This window comes from Cryptotermes secundus, unplaced genomic scaffold, assembly GCF_002891405.2.
Source record: "Cryptotermes secundus unplaced genomic scaffold, Csec_1.0 scaffold19, whole genome shotgun sequence".
NCBI lineage: Eukaryota > Metazoa > Arthropoda > Insecta > Blattodea > Kalotermitidae > Cryptotermes > Cryptotermes secundus.
The window spans coordinates 361655-376956 of NW_019729897.1; the positions used below are offsets into that span (position 1 = coordinate 361655).

The following is a 15302-nucleotide window of genomic DNA, read 5'->3' on the forward strand; positions in this document are numbered from 1 at the left end:
ATGGATCACAAACATAATGAGGATATTAGACAAATGGAAATACAAGGTGGTTCAAATATGACTGAGAATGATTTTTTTTTTTAAAAACCATAATTGCCAAACATTTACTTGCATATGTCAGTCTTCAACGTACTCCCCTCTGGAGTCAACACATTTTTTCCAACATTCTGGAAGCATCCTGATGTCCTTTTCAAAAAAGGCTTGTGGTTGGCGGCGAATCCACTCCCGAACAGTCTGGATGATGGCATCATTGTCCACAAACCACATGCCTTGCAAGTCTGATCTGAGCCTTCCGAACAGGTAGAAATCACTTGGGGCCAAATCGGGACTGTACGGCGGATGTGTCAGAGGGTTCCATTTCAATTTCTGGAGGGTTTCCATTGTTGTTTTGGCCATATGGGGGTGTGCATTGTCTTGGAAGGAAGGCTACCCTCTTTCCACCTGTCTTCCGCTTGGATCGGATCTTTTCCTTCACGTCTGTTGCCAGGAGGTCTGAGTAATAAGCTGCATTGACCGTTCTGGCATCTGTCAGAAAATCTACATGGATAACACCCTGCCAGTACCAGAAGAACGTTGCCATCACTTTTCCTGCCGAACAGCTCCTCTGTACTCTCTTGGGTTTGGGAGAACTGGTATGCTGCCACTCGCGTGATGACTGCTGGGACTCAGGAATGAAGTAGTGCACCCATGTTTCATCAGTGGTCACTAGAGACTTCAAAAATGCATCACCTTCATCTTCAAGCTGCTGTAGGAGATGACTGGCAGCTTGCATGCGCACCATTTTGTTCATGTCCGTCAAAGTGCGTGGTACGCACTGTGCATTCACCTTGCGATAGTGCAGGTGGTATTTCACAATGTCTTCTACATTACCAACACTGATGGACAGCATTGCTCCAAGTTCCTTGATAGTGATGCGCCTATTCTCACGAATAAGTGTGTCTGCACAATCAATGTCTGGCTCGGTGATGGATGTTCGCGGCCGACAATCATGTGGTTCATTCTCCAAGCGCTCTCTGCCCTCTCTGAAGCACTTACACCATTCAAACACACGGGTCCGTGAGAGACACTTTTTCCCCTACTGTTGTTGGAGTCTGTGGTGAATTTCAGCGGTTGTGAACCACGCGGGTAGCACATAGCAGCTTCAGCTGGCTGTTTCTTATGTGGTCAGCGGCATCCACAATGCGACCAAGCAAAGCATCCTGCATTGTCACCAGTTCTTTCATCCATTCCCACACACAATAATCCAGTGGGCTTAAGTCTGGAGACCTGGCTGGCAATTCTTCGCGTACTCGTACGTGGACTGCGGTGTACCATACGAACAATGCCTTCTTCACTGACACCTTCATTAAGACCACGCTCGACTGCATACGAACACTGGGAAGTCTACCGGTATCTCATAATGCCTGGTAAACTCCAGTAAACACTCTCTGGTTTGGTATTCTATGATTCAGAAACCATTGCTGATATTTAGCTACGGCACAAAATGAGTTACCATCACAAAACCCGTACATATAAATCATATCTGCATACTCCTCAAATGAAAATGTAAATGGAATCGTGAACGTAACAGATGCACCGAGATGAGAACTGTTCTCAACACCAGTAGCCGCCACACCAGCTGTGGCTGGACATACCAACCCACCACGCCTTAGGTACCTCTCAAGTGTCGAGATAACAAGAATGCTCTGTCTGTAGCTGGCTAAAAATAGTGACCCACCAGATGATAGACACAGTTCACATGAGGGCGTGTACGGGAATGAAAAAACAGTCATAACTCTGTAACCGTCCAAAATCAGATGCATGTTTATATTAACTTTTTTGATCACAAAGACCTAGGAAATCACCTCCTGCAGTTATGCCCTAAAGTCGTGAAACACCCTGTATATAACATTCACCTTGAGGGACTGACAAAACTGATTAACAACTCTAGTCCAGGACAGCAAGTGTCCCAGATGAGATCTGAACTAGGTACTTCTTAAATACATTATTATTTTGAATTCTAAAATCTGTGTCAGACACATGAGGTCATCTGAGTCAATTGGAAAACTAACACTTAGACAAGTCAGCCATACCATAATTGCAATAACATTTTATGGAACTGGATTCAAGTATTCTTGCTGTATAATATAACAATGTTCATTTACATCTTTATCTTTTCCAGTATTAGCTCTATTAAAACCTATTACTGCTGTTATAAAACAAAATCCTTCCATCATTTTAGACATCGTTTCAAACTTCTTTTTCCTTTTGGTTGGCATTTTAAGATCTCTTTTGGAATCCTATAAGAGCTCGTTTCAGTTTCTTATGTACTCTTGCAAAAATTCTGTTATTTGTGGGATTTGTAGTTCTCTCACAATTCCACTTCTTTTACAGTCTCCAAGAATATATAAGTCAGTTCCTCTCAATAACAATGTTATGGCATCCATTACCTGTGTTCCACTGCAATCTGGACAATACAACTGCCTCCATAACCTCATCAGGATACAATTTGGCCAACACTTTTAAACAAGCAGTAACTTCCTGTCTGAAAGAAGAGACTTTTTTTTACTTGCAGTATACACATTCCATGAATTCTTATACTATTAAACAAATCAATGCTTGATTATCAAGCTCGTACTATTCACATTACAGAAAAACATAACCACCATGTGAATGTACAAATACAGTACAGTATAAACTGTAATTAATTCACACACACAGGATGAATTAATTATGTTAACTCCTTGCAGCATGAGTTTCATCCTAAAATTTAGAAACTGACTTTATGTCTTACAGAGAACAACTGTATCTACATTATGAAGACCAATTTGTTAATGCTGTTTAGGGAAGTAATCGGTACTTATTCTGAGAATCATACAAATAACATAAATACCCCTGGAAATATGTATGATTTTGTAATGTTACAGTAGGTGGTATGTACATTATCATTGTGAGCTAAAGGGTGAACCAAGCACAAGTACTGTGTATGAACTACACATTCCTGTGCAGACCTATACTCCAAGACCAGGCACACAGCTTACTTGACACCTTCTTGTGTAGTCTGAAGGCACAAGTTTTATCATTCATTTAATTCATGGCTTCTGCCTGCTTTCCAGTAAACTTATTCTCTGAGATTTTTAAATTCTTACCGTTTCTTTAAATTATTTTCCAATAAGCAGACATGAAAGCTGATCAATTTCTGTGAAGCATAAAGTCACAACTGAATAGGAGAACATTAATGCAGAAAAGCATATGAAGTTTGATGATGTAATTCTGAACAAGGAACAGATAGACCACATCCTTAGATTTTTTAAGCCTTTATCTAATATGTAACTTCAGCTACCAGCAAAGCACACAATGGAGCAAAACCATGAAAGCTGAAGTTTAACAAGAGAAAGATCACTTCCAAACCTACAAATACTGTCAAAAATGAATGTCTGCAGAAATTAATTCCATCCATAAGCTGAATAAACCTTCTGAGTTTAATGAATATTATATCGTAGTCACTTGACTTTGGGTGTAGACTGGCACCCTATACTCCAACCATAAGGCAATACACAAAAAAACTCAATAAATCTACAAAGTATTGGAAAAAGTTTCATAAGAAATCTACTAGAATACACTGTTTCCTTCTTTGAAAGTCTGATTACTACCCACCTGACCTGAGCAGAATCTTCTTGCTTCACATATGTACACAGAAGTTCATACACTTCTTGTCTTGTCTCATGACATAAAGATCTAGCGGAGATTAAGAAACCATGAATACCTTCTACCCGAATCTCACATTTGACATGTTGTGCTGCATTCATATATAAGCTCTGAATGTCCACCCATATTGGGGCCAGGATAGGAACAGCTGAAATGTACGTGAAATATAATCTCCGATACAGTGCTGTAACTTAAACAGGATGTTCTGAAAAAATTCATAAATCCTACTGTCTGCTGCAAAGATTTCTAGTCCTATACATCTGTAACAATTATAAATGGCATTTAATTTTATTTTTGTGAAGAACTTATTACCTAAGTATGAATTCTATGTTAGTTAATTTGTCAGATATAATCTGTATAACCTATATAATTTACATAACCTGTAACTACATTTGTAATTGTTGATTTGCACTAATGTGTAGGTATGTTTATGTTCTATTCCCATACCAACTTTCACATGCTTAACATCAAGAGTTCACTGGGTATTCCCACCACTCAGAAAGTTAATTTTACAGCCAACAACGAAATTATCTCAACAGCATAAATTTTGAAGACCCATTACCAGCAGGACCATAAATTAAGGGATTCTCCTGTCACTCCCACTTCAATCAATCAATTTATTTGTTCCAAGAATCCATATTTGTTAATAGAACCTCCGGATATAGAACAAATCAGTAACTACATATTAATATAACATACACGGTGTGTCCAGGATCCGTTAGGACTGGATTTTTTTAAATTTTGCCCTGCAATGCCATCTGTTGGCAAGTTGTGGCATTATGATTCTTAAAGTTTCAGCTGTAGCTGTCTATAATTTCAAAGCGCAAGCATTGCTGCATCATATGTTCTGACTTTGAATGTAACAGTACTGTTCTGACGCTTGTCATTGGAAAATGGTGGTTGAACAGAGAGCCAACATCAAATTTTGTTTGAAGTTAGGCAAAACAGCTAAGAGAAGCATACAAAATCATGAAAAGTGTGTATGGTAAGGACTGTCTGAGTCGCTCGAAAATTTTTTGATGGTATGCTGTATTTCGTGATGGCAGGGAGGACATTGAAGACGCTCCACATGCATCAAAGCCGAGAACAAGTCGCACTGAAGAAAATGTGAAAAAAGTGACCGAAATCCTTGCATCAGACAGATGTGTTTCTGCAAGACTCATCGAGGAGCTTTTGGGAATACCAAAAAGTACTGTGCATCAAATTTTGACCGAGGATTTGGGCACAAGGAAGGTCTGTGCGTGGTTTGTACCGCACACACTGTCAGATGGTGAGAAACGTGCCAGAGTGGAACACTGCAAAGATATGTTACGCTTGGCCCAAAGTGATACAAAATTTAGGAAATTGATTGTTACTGGTGATGAGACATGGTGTTCTCAATATGAGCCTCTCACAAAGAGGCAGAGTGCAGCTTGGTTGAGCCCAAAGAAGCCGAAACTAAAGAAAGGCGCATGCAAGAGTCAAGTGAACCATCAAGTGAAGTCAACCGTTTTCTTCGATTCCAAAGGAATTTCTGCCAGAAGGTCAAACAGTGAATTCTGATTATTATCTTGGAGTCCTCAATCGTTTGTGGGCAAGAATTCTTTGAATTCGACCTGAATATCCAGAGCAAGGTTCCTGGTCGCTCCTCCACGATAATGCTCACCCCACAAATCAAAGATTGTGTGCAATTTTTTGGCCAGAAAAGGGATCACAATCCCTGATCATACTCTGTAGTCACCAGATTTGGCTCCAGCAGATTTCTGGTTGTTCCCAGAAGTTAAGTTGGCGATGAAAGGAGACCGTCATGACACCATCCAGGACATCCAAAGGGAATCTACTGCAGTTTTAAATGCAATTCCACTAAAGGAGTACAGTGACTGTTTTTGAAAACTTTTCAATCGATTCCAGCTATGTATTGATTCAGAAGGAGACTATTTTAAATAAAAAGAGTGAAATGTTGAAAATAATTCACGTCTTGTATTTTTAATGAACACAGTCCTAACAGAACCTGGACACACTGTATACATATCATACTTGAGTCAACTATACTAAAAAATTTAACCGCTTACAGATTTCACAAGTCTGTTTATCTGCCATGGTGTTATTATTGGCTGTAGGAATTTAAAAAGTATGACACTGGGGTGACCTCCAACAGCATAAAATTCAAACCAAGTTTTGTGAAAATTTGTCATTCTGTTATAGATTTAAGAGACAAACAGCCTGGATCTATTTCTTTCCTTAAGGAAGAAAAGTACGATTAAAGCTGCAAAAATGGCTGCCTCAACATATAACTCTAAGGAAAATTATATTTGTTACAATTCATATTCAGTTTGGTTTTTCAGAATACATAACTATTACTATATTATTTTTGTGGCTTATTTAAAGACACTGTCGGTAGCTCCTCAGGCTATTTACAGCATCAAGTAACAGGATGATTAATGAATGATGAATTTTAACTTGCAATCCCTGTGTTTAAGCAACCTCAAGACTGCAGTCACTAGATCAGCAGATACTTCTATGTATCCATGTACTTACAACAGTCAAACACCTGTCAGCCCAACCCACCATGTTTCTCCCAAAGGGCATATAGTGGGGAGGGGGGATGGAGAGAAATGCTCCTCATGTAGAGACAACCATGGTAAAATTGCTGATTTTGTTATTACAAATGTGGTTTTGAATTCCAGTCAATTTTCTCTCCCATTATTTTCCTCTATAAAAAAAGTACTGATAACACATGGTAGCATAGTTGGTAGAGGCCCTATGCTACAAGCGGGAAGGTTGCGGGATCAAATCCCAATGAGGTGGATTTTTTTCTCAATTTATTTAATCCTTTCAGCCATACTATGGCCCTGGTGTCAACTTAACCTCTAACAGAAATGAGTACCAGGAATATTCTTGGGGGTAAAGGGCAGCTGGTGTGTAAGGCTGACAACCTTACAGCCATCTATGAGACGACTGTCTAGAAAATGTGGGAACCTCAACATCTCAGAACCCTATGGGCCTCCACGGCTTGTTAGGGGGATACCTTTACTTTTTACTTCACTTTTTACTGATAACAATAAGTCTGTAACCTGTACATATTTTCAAAGTAACCACAGTAATGAAATGTGTTTTGAAAATCATAAAAATAATGTGTGTGGGAGTCCAAGAACATGAAGTCATTAAATGCAAGTAACCATCACAAACAAGAAGAACTGTTCCTCAAACTGCAATGCTGATTTTTCTGCAGGTGCAAGCTGGTTAAATTATACTTGTCCTTACTGGTGGGTGTGACATGTTGCTCCTCACAAACTGCAAGAAACATAGTAAGAGTCTGCAGCACAATGGTCTTCCCCTCCAGACTGGATACTTTATGATACTGGTTCAGCAGCAACGGTACCACCTGTAACCATATATCATTCATAACTTCAAAAACTGTCATTGTTACCATTCTATCTTTCATATACAGTGGAATCCCCATTTAAGATGTTCTCTCATTTAACATTCAATCTGAATATCCCAAGTCAATAATTTCAGTGTTAAATTTCTTCCATTGCAGCTTATCCTCAGTTAAGTGTTCATATTCACAGTTCCCTAAAGAAAGCTTAAAAGGGGGCTTCACTGTAGTAAATTCAATACAAAAGAGTGTAACACTTGACGACAAAGAGCAATCACTTAGTCTAGAGACATGACAGTATACATGGCTACAAGAGAGGACAGGAACAGAAAAATACAATATAACACACACAATAAAATAACATGAAATGCCTTTTAATATGCTTAGACTACTAACAAGCAGAGGATGAAAGCAGAATAGAATAAGTTGACTGCTCTGATTCTTGAATTCAAGACATACATAACTACATTCAGTGTTTAGACATGCACTGTTAATAATATTTAATGTTTTTAAAATCAATGATGCAACAGACAATGTACTGTAAAATCTGCAACACACTTTACATTTAGTAGGCACCCCAGAGGACATCTTAAGAACTGCAACATGTAAGGCAAAATAAATCTTTCATTAGTTAAGTCTCACAGCTGCATCAGGTGACTTCTTACTAAACTGGATAAATATATATAATCCATATTTCAGGAATCTGTCATTAGACAAAATGGAAAAATAATCAGTATGAAGAGACTGGGGGTATTTGAGAATTAGTACTCAGAAGATTGGTTGCGCCTATAAGGGAAGTACCTGGAGGATGGAAACAATTACATAATGAGGGGCTTTGTACATAATTTATAATATTCATCAAATACTGTAATGTAAGTTTTGAGGTTTTCATGGTGTGACTGTTCAACTCTGGTTTTGTGTGTTGTGACATATATTCTTGTACGTGGAATGTGACATTCTGAGATGAAAATGCTGCCTCTATATTCAAGGTCAAGGGGTGAAGAGTGAGAAATCTGACTGATAACAGACAGGTCACAAGGAAGGTGGTCAGTCATGTTCACAGGACATGGTGAGCTGACAGAACTTGGTTTGGGTTAATAGGAAGGGTGAACAGAAAAACAGCCCAAGCACCATAATATTTTCATTACAGAAGGGGAATGCAATTGTGAGAATTTTTGCAACAGAAGGGAAATGAAAAAATGAGGACAGCCCTCTCCAGGACTCCTGCTGGTGGAATGTAGGACATGAGAATTTTTTTTTCAAGGCCCTGGGAAGAGGAGCATCATTTCAGGAAGAAGCAACTACATTGTTCATGGAAAGAATCTTCTTCCTTTCTTTCATGATGTAAATAAAGGAACTCCATGACATGCCCAAGAAGAACCCATCGAATCTCCCTGTTCTTACTGTTACAGAGGAGGTCATTCTGAGTTCTCACTTTCCACTTCCTGTCTGCAGGGACCCTTAAAACAGCCATCCTTTCTAACTATTCAATTTCCACCTGCAGCAAAAATAAATCTGGAGTCCTGAAAAGGGCTGTCTTTTCTCAAAGTTTCATTTCCTTCAAGTGATGGAAATACTGTGGCCCCCAAAAATTGCTATATTCCTGTTCACCTTTCCTACAGGCCTGGACTAGGTTTTATCTCCTCTCTCTCTCCTATGGGTAGATGACCACCTTTGCTGCAACATGTCTTTATACAAGGCTGCATGGTTTCACAAACCAGATGGCTATAATGTGAAATACTATTATGTTCAGCAAATCAAGGATAGGAGGAGTGAATAACATGCATAGAGGGAATGAGAAATGGATGCAAAATTTTAGTTGAAAAATCTGTAGGGAAGACACCTCGGGAGATTTGATCATAGATGGGAGGACAATATTAAAATGGATCATGTTCAATGGTAGGCACTGGTATTTGTGGCATCCCTTAACCAAATTCAATAGGTTACATGTAGGACATAACTCAACCTAAAGTGGTCTTACAGTTGCAGTATATACAAGCATAAAATTAGTGCAGTTTTAAAAAACTAATATTAAAACTCCGTGGCTTTTAGTCTGCAAGCGAACTATACTGATTGAGTGACCGCCATTTGTCGGCAAAGTTAGAGCCAACTTTTTCAGATACAGAGTGTCACATGGTCAATGCAATGAATTCCCTCGGCTTTAATCTCGGTTTACTAGAGTGGAGCTGCTACTTTTCCATTCAAATAACTCCTCAATTATCCTCCCAAGGCTGAGTGGACCCTGTTCCAGACCCACTATTTCTCAGAAAATATGGTAGCGCCAGAAATCGAACCCAGGACCCCTGGATCTGTAGCCAGGAACTTTGACCACTAGACCACAGAGGTGGCTGTTTTATCGTCAGAAAGACCCTTTCTCTGCTCATCCACCCATTCTACAGTACTGTTCTTACAGCTCCTAAATGTCAAGAATGCACCAATCCAAGAGACAAACTGGACCTCTTAAAATACATATGATCTTTAAGTTGTGTGAAATAACAAACACTGCTTAGAGAATCACATCAAACCTCTGTTACAAATTCATTCACTGAAAGAGCTCTACAAAGTGCATATAGCACAAACAGAACAGGTATGAATAAATTAAATATGAGTAACTCAAGTGTATTTATTTATACTAGAGATGGCATGGGAAAAAATGCTACATATTCCGCATGGCAAAATACAATCATATGATATAAATCTTCTTAACTTACCACTGTGACAACTTGATTACAAGCTACAGATGAGGCTTGGGTAATTGTAAGCAGCATCCGAACAGTTGGAAGAAATAAACTCAACTGCACATCTCGCAGTTCCCGACAGGTGACTGTGAAGACAAATGGCATTAATGATTTTGATGAGAAATAACAAATCAAAAGCAACTCCATTCTGCTACCAGCATGTATGAGGTAAAATGTGCAATACAGAAACTCTATTCATTCTAAAAACGACCACACCTTCATGTTGTTCACAAAGATTTCTTAAATGATGCTATGGTGACTGACTCAGGACAGGACAGCCATTACGTCTGGTGTGAAACAAATGCAATGAACAGAGTTCAAGTTAAACTGGTCTATAACATATGTAAATCTAATGTTTCTGATATGTGTTAACAGTAAACATGACAATAATTTTGGACATACCCACTATCTTGAGATTTTCTAAATACAGTGTTCTGGGAACCTGATCTGTTTGTTTTCAGATGTAAGGAAAGAAAGGTTCCTCCTCAGTTAGGACACTAGGAAGAGCTAGTTTCAACCACTGGTCCAGAAATAGTGGCCAATGTATGAGATAACAGCCATATTTAGAGTGTACAGGAAGTTTAAAGTTTTGATTTGATCTGCTTTACATACTGATAATCAGAAACAACCATTGAAATTCTCAGTTAACTTTAATATCATTAACAATCTAATCATTCTGCTATTTAGCTTTGTATGTCACACTTTTTCTTTAGTGGAAAATATTTATTCTAACAAAATACTATGTCAAAATTTTGTCTAAGTTATCTTAAATATTAATGTTCTGTATCATTATGAGACTGAATATTTTGGACAGTGCTACCATGATTCATAAACTTTCTCCACTGTAGTTTTAATGTTTCCATCATCTTTAGAATGGGGTATAATTTTTGTTTACATCAATACTGTTGCAATCATCTTTTATGTATATTTTTTTAAATTCAGTTTACAATAATTAAAAAACCTGACATATTTCTGTACATAAACTGGTAAGTTGGTGTTTGTTGGACACATGACTACATAGTTCAGCAGTTCTGTGTCAGTCACTGGGGCACCGTTAAATATTATTTGATTTCAGTAAATGTTTTATTGGCAAAATGGTTTATTTCTTTGTGTAAAAATGGGTGGGGGGAAACAGATCTGATGATGAGACCTTTCACCAGGAGTGTAGGAAGATGTCAACCATTTGCAAAAACACTGACATGATGAGACTGGAATTCTAAAATCAAATTGACGAGCGTATGTTGGTGATATTTTAAACAAAACTGACAGGCATAAAAATGCCCAGTTATCCAGTGTAAAGTGCAGAATCTCTGACACCAAAAACAAGTTAGGCAACGAACGACTAGTACGGTAATTCTGGTCTGTTTGCCTTGTTATTGACACTAGAAACTCAATTCATAAATCCCAATATTTGATGATTTTTTTCTAAATAGCATAAAATGGTGGTATGAACAAGCAGAAGCTAGATGAAACCAGACATATTGGTCAGAAGCTGTATGCCCTAAAAACCCACATTAAGGCTCTCGATAAAGTACCACTTCTACACTGCCACCTCTATGAAATACAACATGGTTCAACAAAAATGTGTAAAAATCTCAAACACAAAATCTGATCAAAATCAGCCCCCTGGTTCTAAGGCTATCAGATGACACAGAAGAAAAAGTCACTGTTCAATTACGAGGGTTGGAACTTTAATAGTGGCAGCTATTTATTTACAACTGATACAAAATAGATGCAAGTTTTGAAGTTTTACTGTATTTCAGTGTAGTCACCAGCATTGTGTACAACCCGTTGCAGAGATGTGGAAGTCATAGGATACCTTTAGCAGTGCCTGTTGTGTTGATAGTTCGAATGGAACGGTCTACTGCCTGAAGAATCTCTGGAACAGTTCTGAAGTGAATGCCACTAAGTGGTTCCTTCATCTTAGGAATCAAGTTGAAGTCACAAGGGCTTAAGTCCGGGGAGTATGGTGGATGGTACAGCACTTCCCAGCCTCATCGATCAAACATCAGCCACAGGTGGCGCTGCATGCGGCCAAGCATTGTCCTGCAAAATGATGGGTGGGTTCTGCAGAAAATGTCGCTGCTGCTTTCTCAAAGCAGATCGCAGGTTGTGTTCCAAAAATGAACAGTAATACTGCGCACTGACAACCTGCTGTCAGAAAATGGTATGCATTAGGATAACACCATCACAGTCATACACGAGAATCACCATAAATTTCACATTGCTGGGGTTCTGACGAACTTTTGATTTTTGTGGTGATCTGTAATGACGCCATTCATTCAATTGGCGTTTCATTCGTGGCTCGTACGATTAGGCCCATGTCTCATCCAGTGTAATGATACGACATAAGAAAACCTCTCCTTCACGCTCATAGCTCTCCAAGTGGTTATGAGCAGCATCATATCGTAGCCATTTCTGCATTTCCGTCAAATCATGAGGAACCCATCGTGATGTAGTTTTTCTCATGCCCAGGCATTCCTTCAGAATGTGAAGCAGTTTTTGATTTTTGTGGTGATCTGTAATGACGCCATTCATTCAATTGGCGTTTCATTCGTGGCTCGTACGATTAGGCCCATGTCTCATCCAGTGTAATGATACGACATAAGAAAACCTCTCCTTCACGCTCATAGCTCTCCAAGTGGTTATGAGCAGCATCATATCGTAGCCATTTCTGCATTTCCGTCAAATCATGAGGAACCCATCGTGATGTAGTTTTTCTCATGCCCAGGCATTCCTTCAGAATGTGAAGCAGTTTTTGATTTTTGTGGTGATCTGTAATGACGCCATTCATTCAATTGGCGTTTCATTCGTGGCTCGTACGATTAGGCCCATGTCTCATCCAGTGTAATGATACGACATAAGAAAACCTCTCCTTCACGCTCATAGCTCTCCAAGTGGTTATGAGCAGCATCATATCGTAGCCATTTCTGCATTTCCGTCAAATCATGAGGAACCCATCGTGATGTAGTTTTTCTCATGCCCAGGCATTCCTTCAGAATGTGAAGCAGTTGTATGTGCTAATCCTGTCTCTCGGGCCAGCTCATGAATCGTATGGCGTCAATCACTCTCCAGTAACGCAGAAAGACCATACACTTCTTCTTCACTGACACTAGGATGACCTGGCCGACGCATGTCTGCCACATTTTGGCATCCCTCTTTGAAGGCTTTTACCCCCTTGCCACTGTTCTGTAAGGCAATGCAGATTCACAACAAGCCTCTTGAAGACCTTGATGACACTGTCATGCTGTATGGCCTCTGGCATATTCAATCTTTATCCAACTCTGTTGTTTCTGTTCATGACAACACTATATTAGACTGTCAGCTAACATGAGGCTCTGTTCTTCTTGTCACTGCGCATGCGCGTAATGTGGGAAGGGAGAGTCCATTTGTTCTGAGGTAAGGTAGGTATGTAACTAACGTGTGGTATAAGCGACATTATTTGGTTCTGTTGCATGGCATCTCTACAGCAGTATTGCCACTATTAAAGTTCCAACCCTTGTACCTAGAAAATTATACTGGGCATAATATACATTAATTTTTCCTTACAACTTGTGCCTGTAGTTGCACGTAGAAATACACACGGTCTTCATATAAACTGTCCATTACTGTTGTCCAATATTACCCAAAATTGGAATGGACTCTCATGTATTAATTTCAATGAAAATTAGCTTAGACAGACAGACATGGCAATGATCATAAGCACAATTCTGCATTTTCATTGCAAATGAACAAAAAAAAAAAGACACATCAGAATCACTGACCTGTGTGTCCGTTATAAAAAGTGTTCCTCCAAGACAGTCACTTATACTGCATTCACATTTTGGAATATTTATAGAAATACACTTGCTGAAGAAGACCAAATCTTTGGATGGACAAGTGGATTTTGCATCAAGTCAATGTATTCTACACACCACTTTTTGTAAACCAATTTCTGGCAGAGAAACAAATACCTATGTTGGAACATTCATTGTCCTCATCAGATTTGGCCCATTGGGACTTATACATGAACCTAAAATTCAAACTATCCTTGAAAGGGCCTGGTTTTGAAATACATGAGGACATCTGGAGCAGTGTTACAACCATTCTCAAAAGATGTTCAGAAAATTATTTCCAGCTGTGTTTTCAAACACATAAAACATACTGGATTTTGCATATAAAGTAAAACAAATGACTCAAGTGTACCCCTAAGATTCAACTGGATATATATATTGAGGTGGTTAAATCTTGAAAGTGTGAAGTCAAGGCAATCTCTTTTTCCACAGGATTACACAAAGCAATGAGGATGCATTCTCGACCAACGAGGAATGTATTAACTTTCCACCTGTGCTAAATAATTAAAAGATAACTTTGTAAGAGTGATAATGTATCGTTGTTGAATAATACACTTTAAAAACTTGAGAAAAAATATAGTTCTCATAAACATATAAGTCTTTCTATGTACACAGTAATAGCATCACACTGATGACATATTGTAGAAGTCAAGAATACTATTGCTTTAAACGATTTCTAAAATTCTGTCTTTTTACTTCATGTAAGCTGATATGGTCTGTACAGTCTGGCACAGCTCATTCTGTGTGTGTGTGTTTTCTTCAGTTTTGTCTATATCAGGGGTCTCCAAACTTTTCGAACCATGGGCCACATTAGGTAATTCAGCACTTTCAACGGGCCGGATAAAATGAGAAACTAATAACTCTAGGTATATGAGTTTTATTGAAAGCACAGAATTTCATAAACTAAATATAAACTATGTGAGAATAAATTATTGTTTGTTAATAACAGACAGTAGCAGCAAATGCTCATATTTTCATCACAAATTATATTAAAACAATTAATGTGAATGATGGAACTCTTTTTGCAGTCTTAAAATCTGATTAAATTGAAGTTCAAATTTTGAAACGCTAATCACAAGTAGCGACTTTAAAAGTTCATCGGATAAATTTGCCCTGTATTTCGACTTGATGTACTTCATCTGGGAAAAAAGTTTGTTCACACAGATACGTCGTCCCAAAAATGGAGATAAATTTAGAAGCAAATTTCTTTAAATTTGGAAACTGCTCAGAGTTCAGGAGTTTATAAAAGTCGATCGAATTTCCTTCCTTGTATTTGTCTTTAATATGATAATTTTCCTGAAGTTCAATAATTTCCATTTGAATTTGACATCTGCAGCATCACAGTCAAATGGATTTTGAAACAATCTAATTTCCTGAGCACTGGCATCCAAATCAGCAAATCGCTTCCAAAATTGTTCTTTCAAATCTGAAATGACTAAATTTGCAAACAAGGAAGGAAATTCTGCTTCAACCTTTTTATGCAACTCTGCACAGTATAGCATATGAACAAAGTTACAATTTTTCACTTGCCTTTCCAGAAGTATCAACTTTGCTCTGAATGCCTTGATAAGTGCAAATAAATCACAGACTAAGTTATTTTCACCCTGCAACTTTAAATTCATATGGTTCATATGGTTTACCAGATCAGCAAAACTGCTAATTTCCAAAGCCACTTGGTATCTGATA

At 38.4% G+C, this 15302-nt stretch overlaps 1 protein-coding gene across 1 annotated transcript in view; it reads right to left on the reverse strand.

Moving 5' to 3' along the window:
* LOC111865660 (MMS19 nucleotide excision repair protein homolog) overlaps positions 1 to 15302 on the reverse strand; it is a 43672-nt gene that overhangs the window by 18836 nt on the left and 9534 nt on the right. Inside the window, exons 7-10 of the mRNA XM_023853845.2 lie at positions 9757 to 9869; positions 6931 to 7051; positions 3637 to 3835; positions 2430 to 2524 (exon numbers count right to left, since the gene is read on the reverse strand). Coding sequence (XP_023709613.1) covers positions 2430 to 2524; positions 3637 to 3835; positions 6931 to 7051; positions 9757 to 9869 — 528 coding nt within the window. The remainder of the gene's footprint in view (positions 1 to 2429; positions 2525 to 3636; positions 3836 to 6930; positions 7052 to 9756; positions 9870 to 15302) is intronic.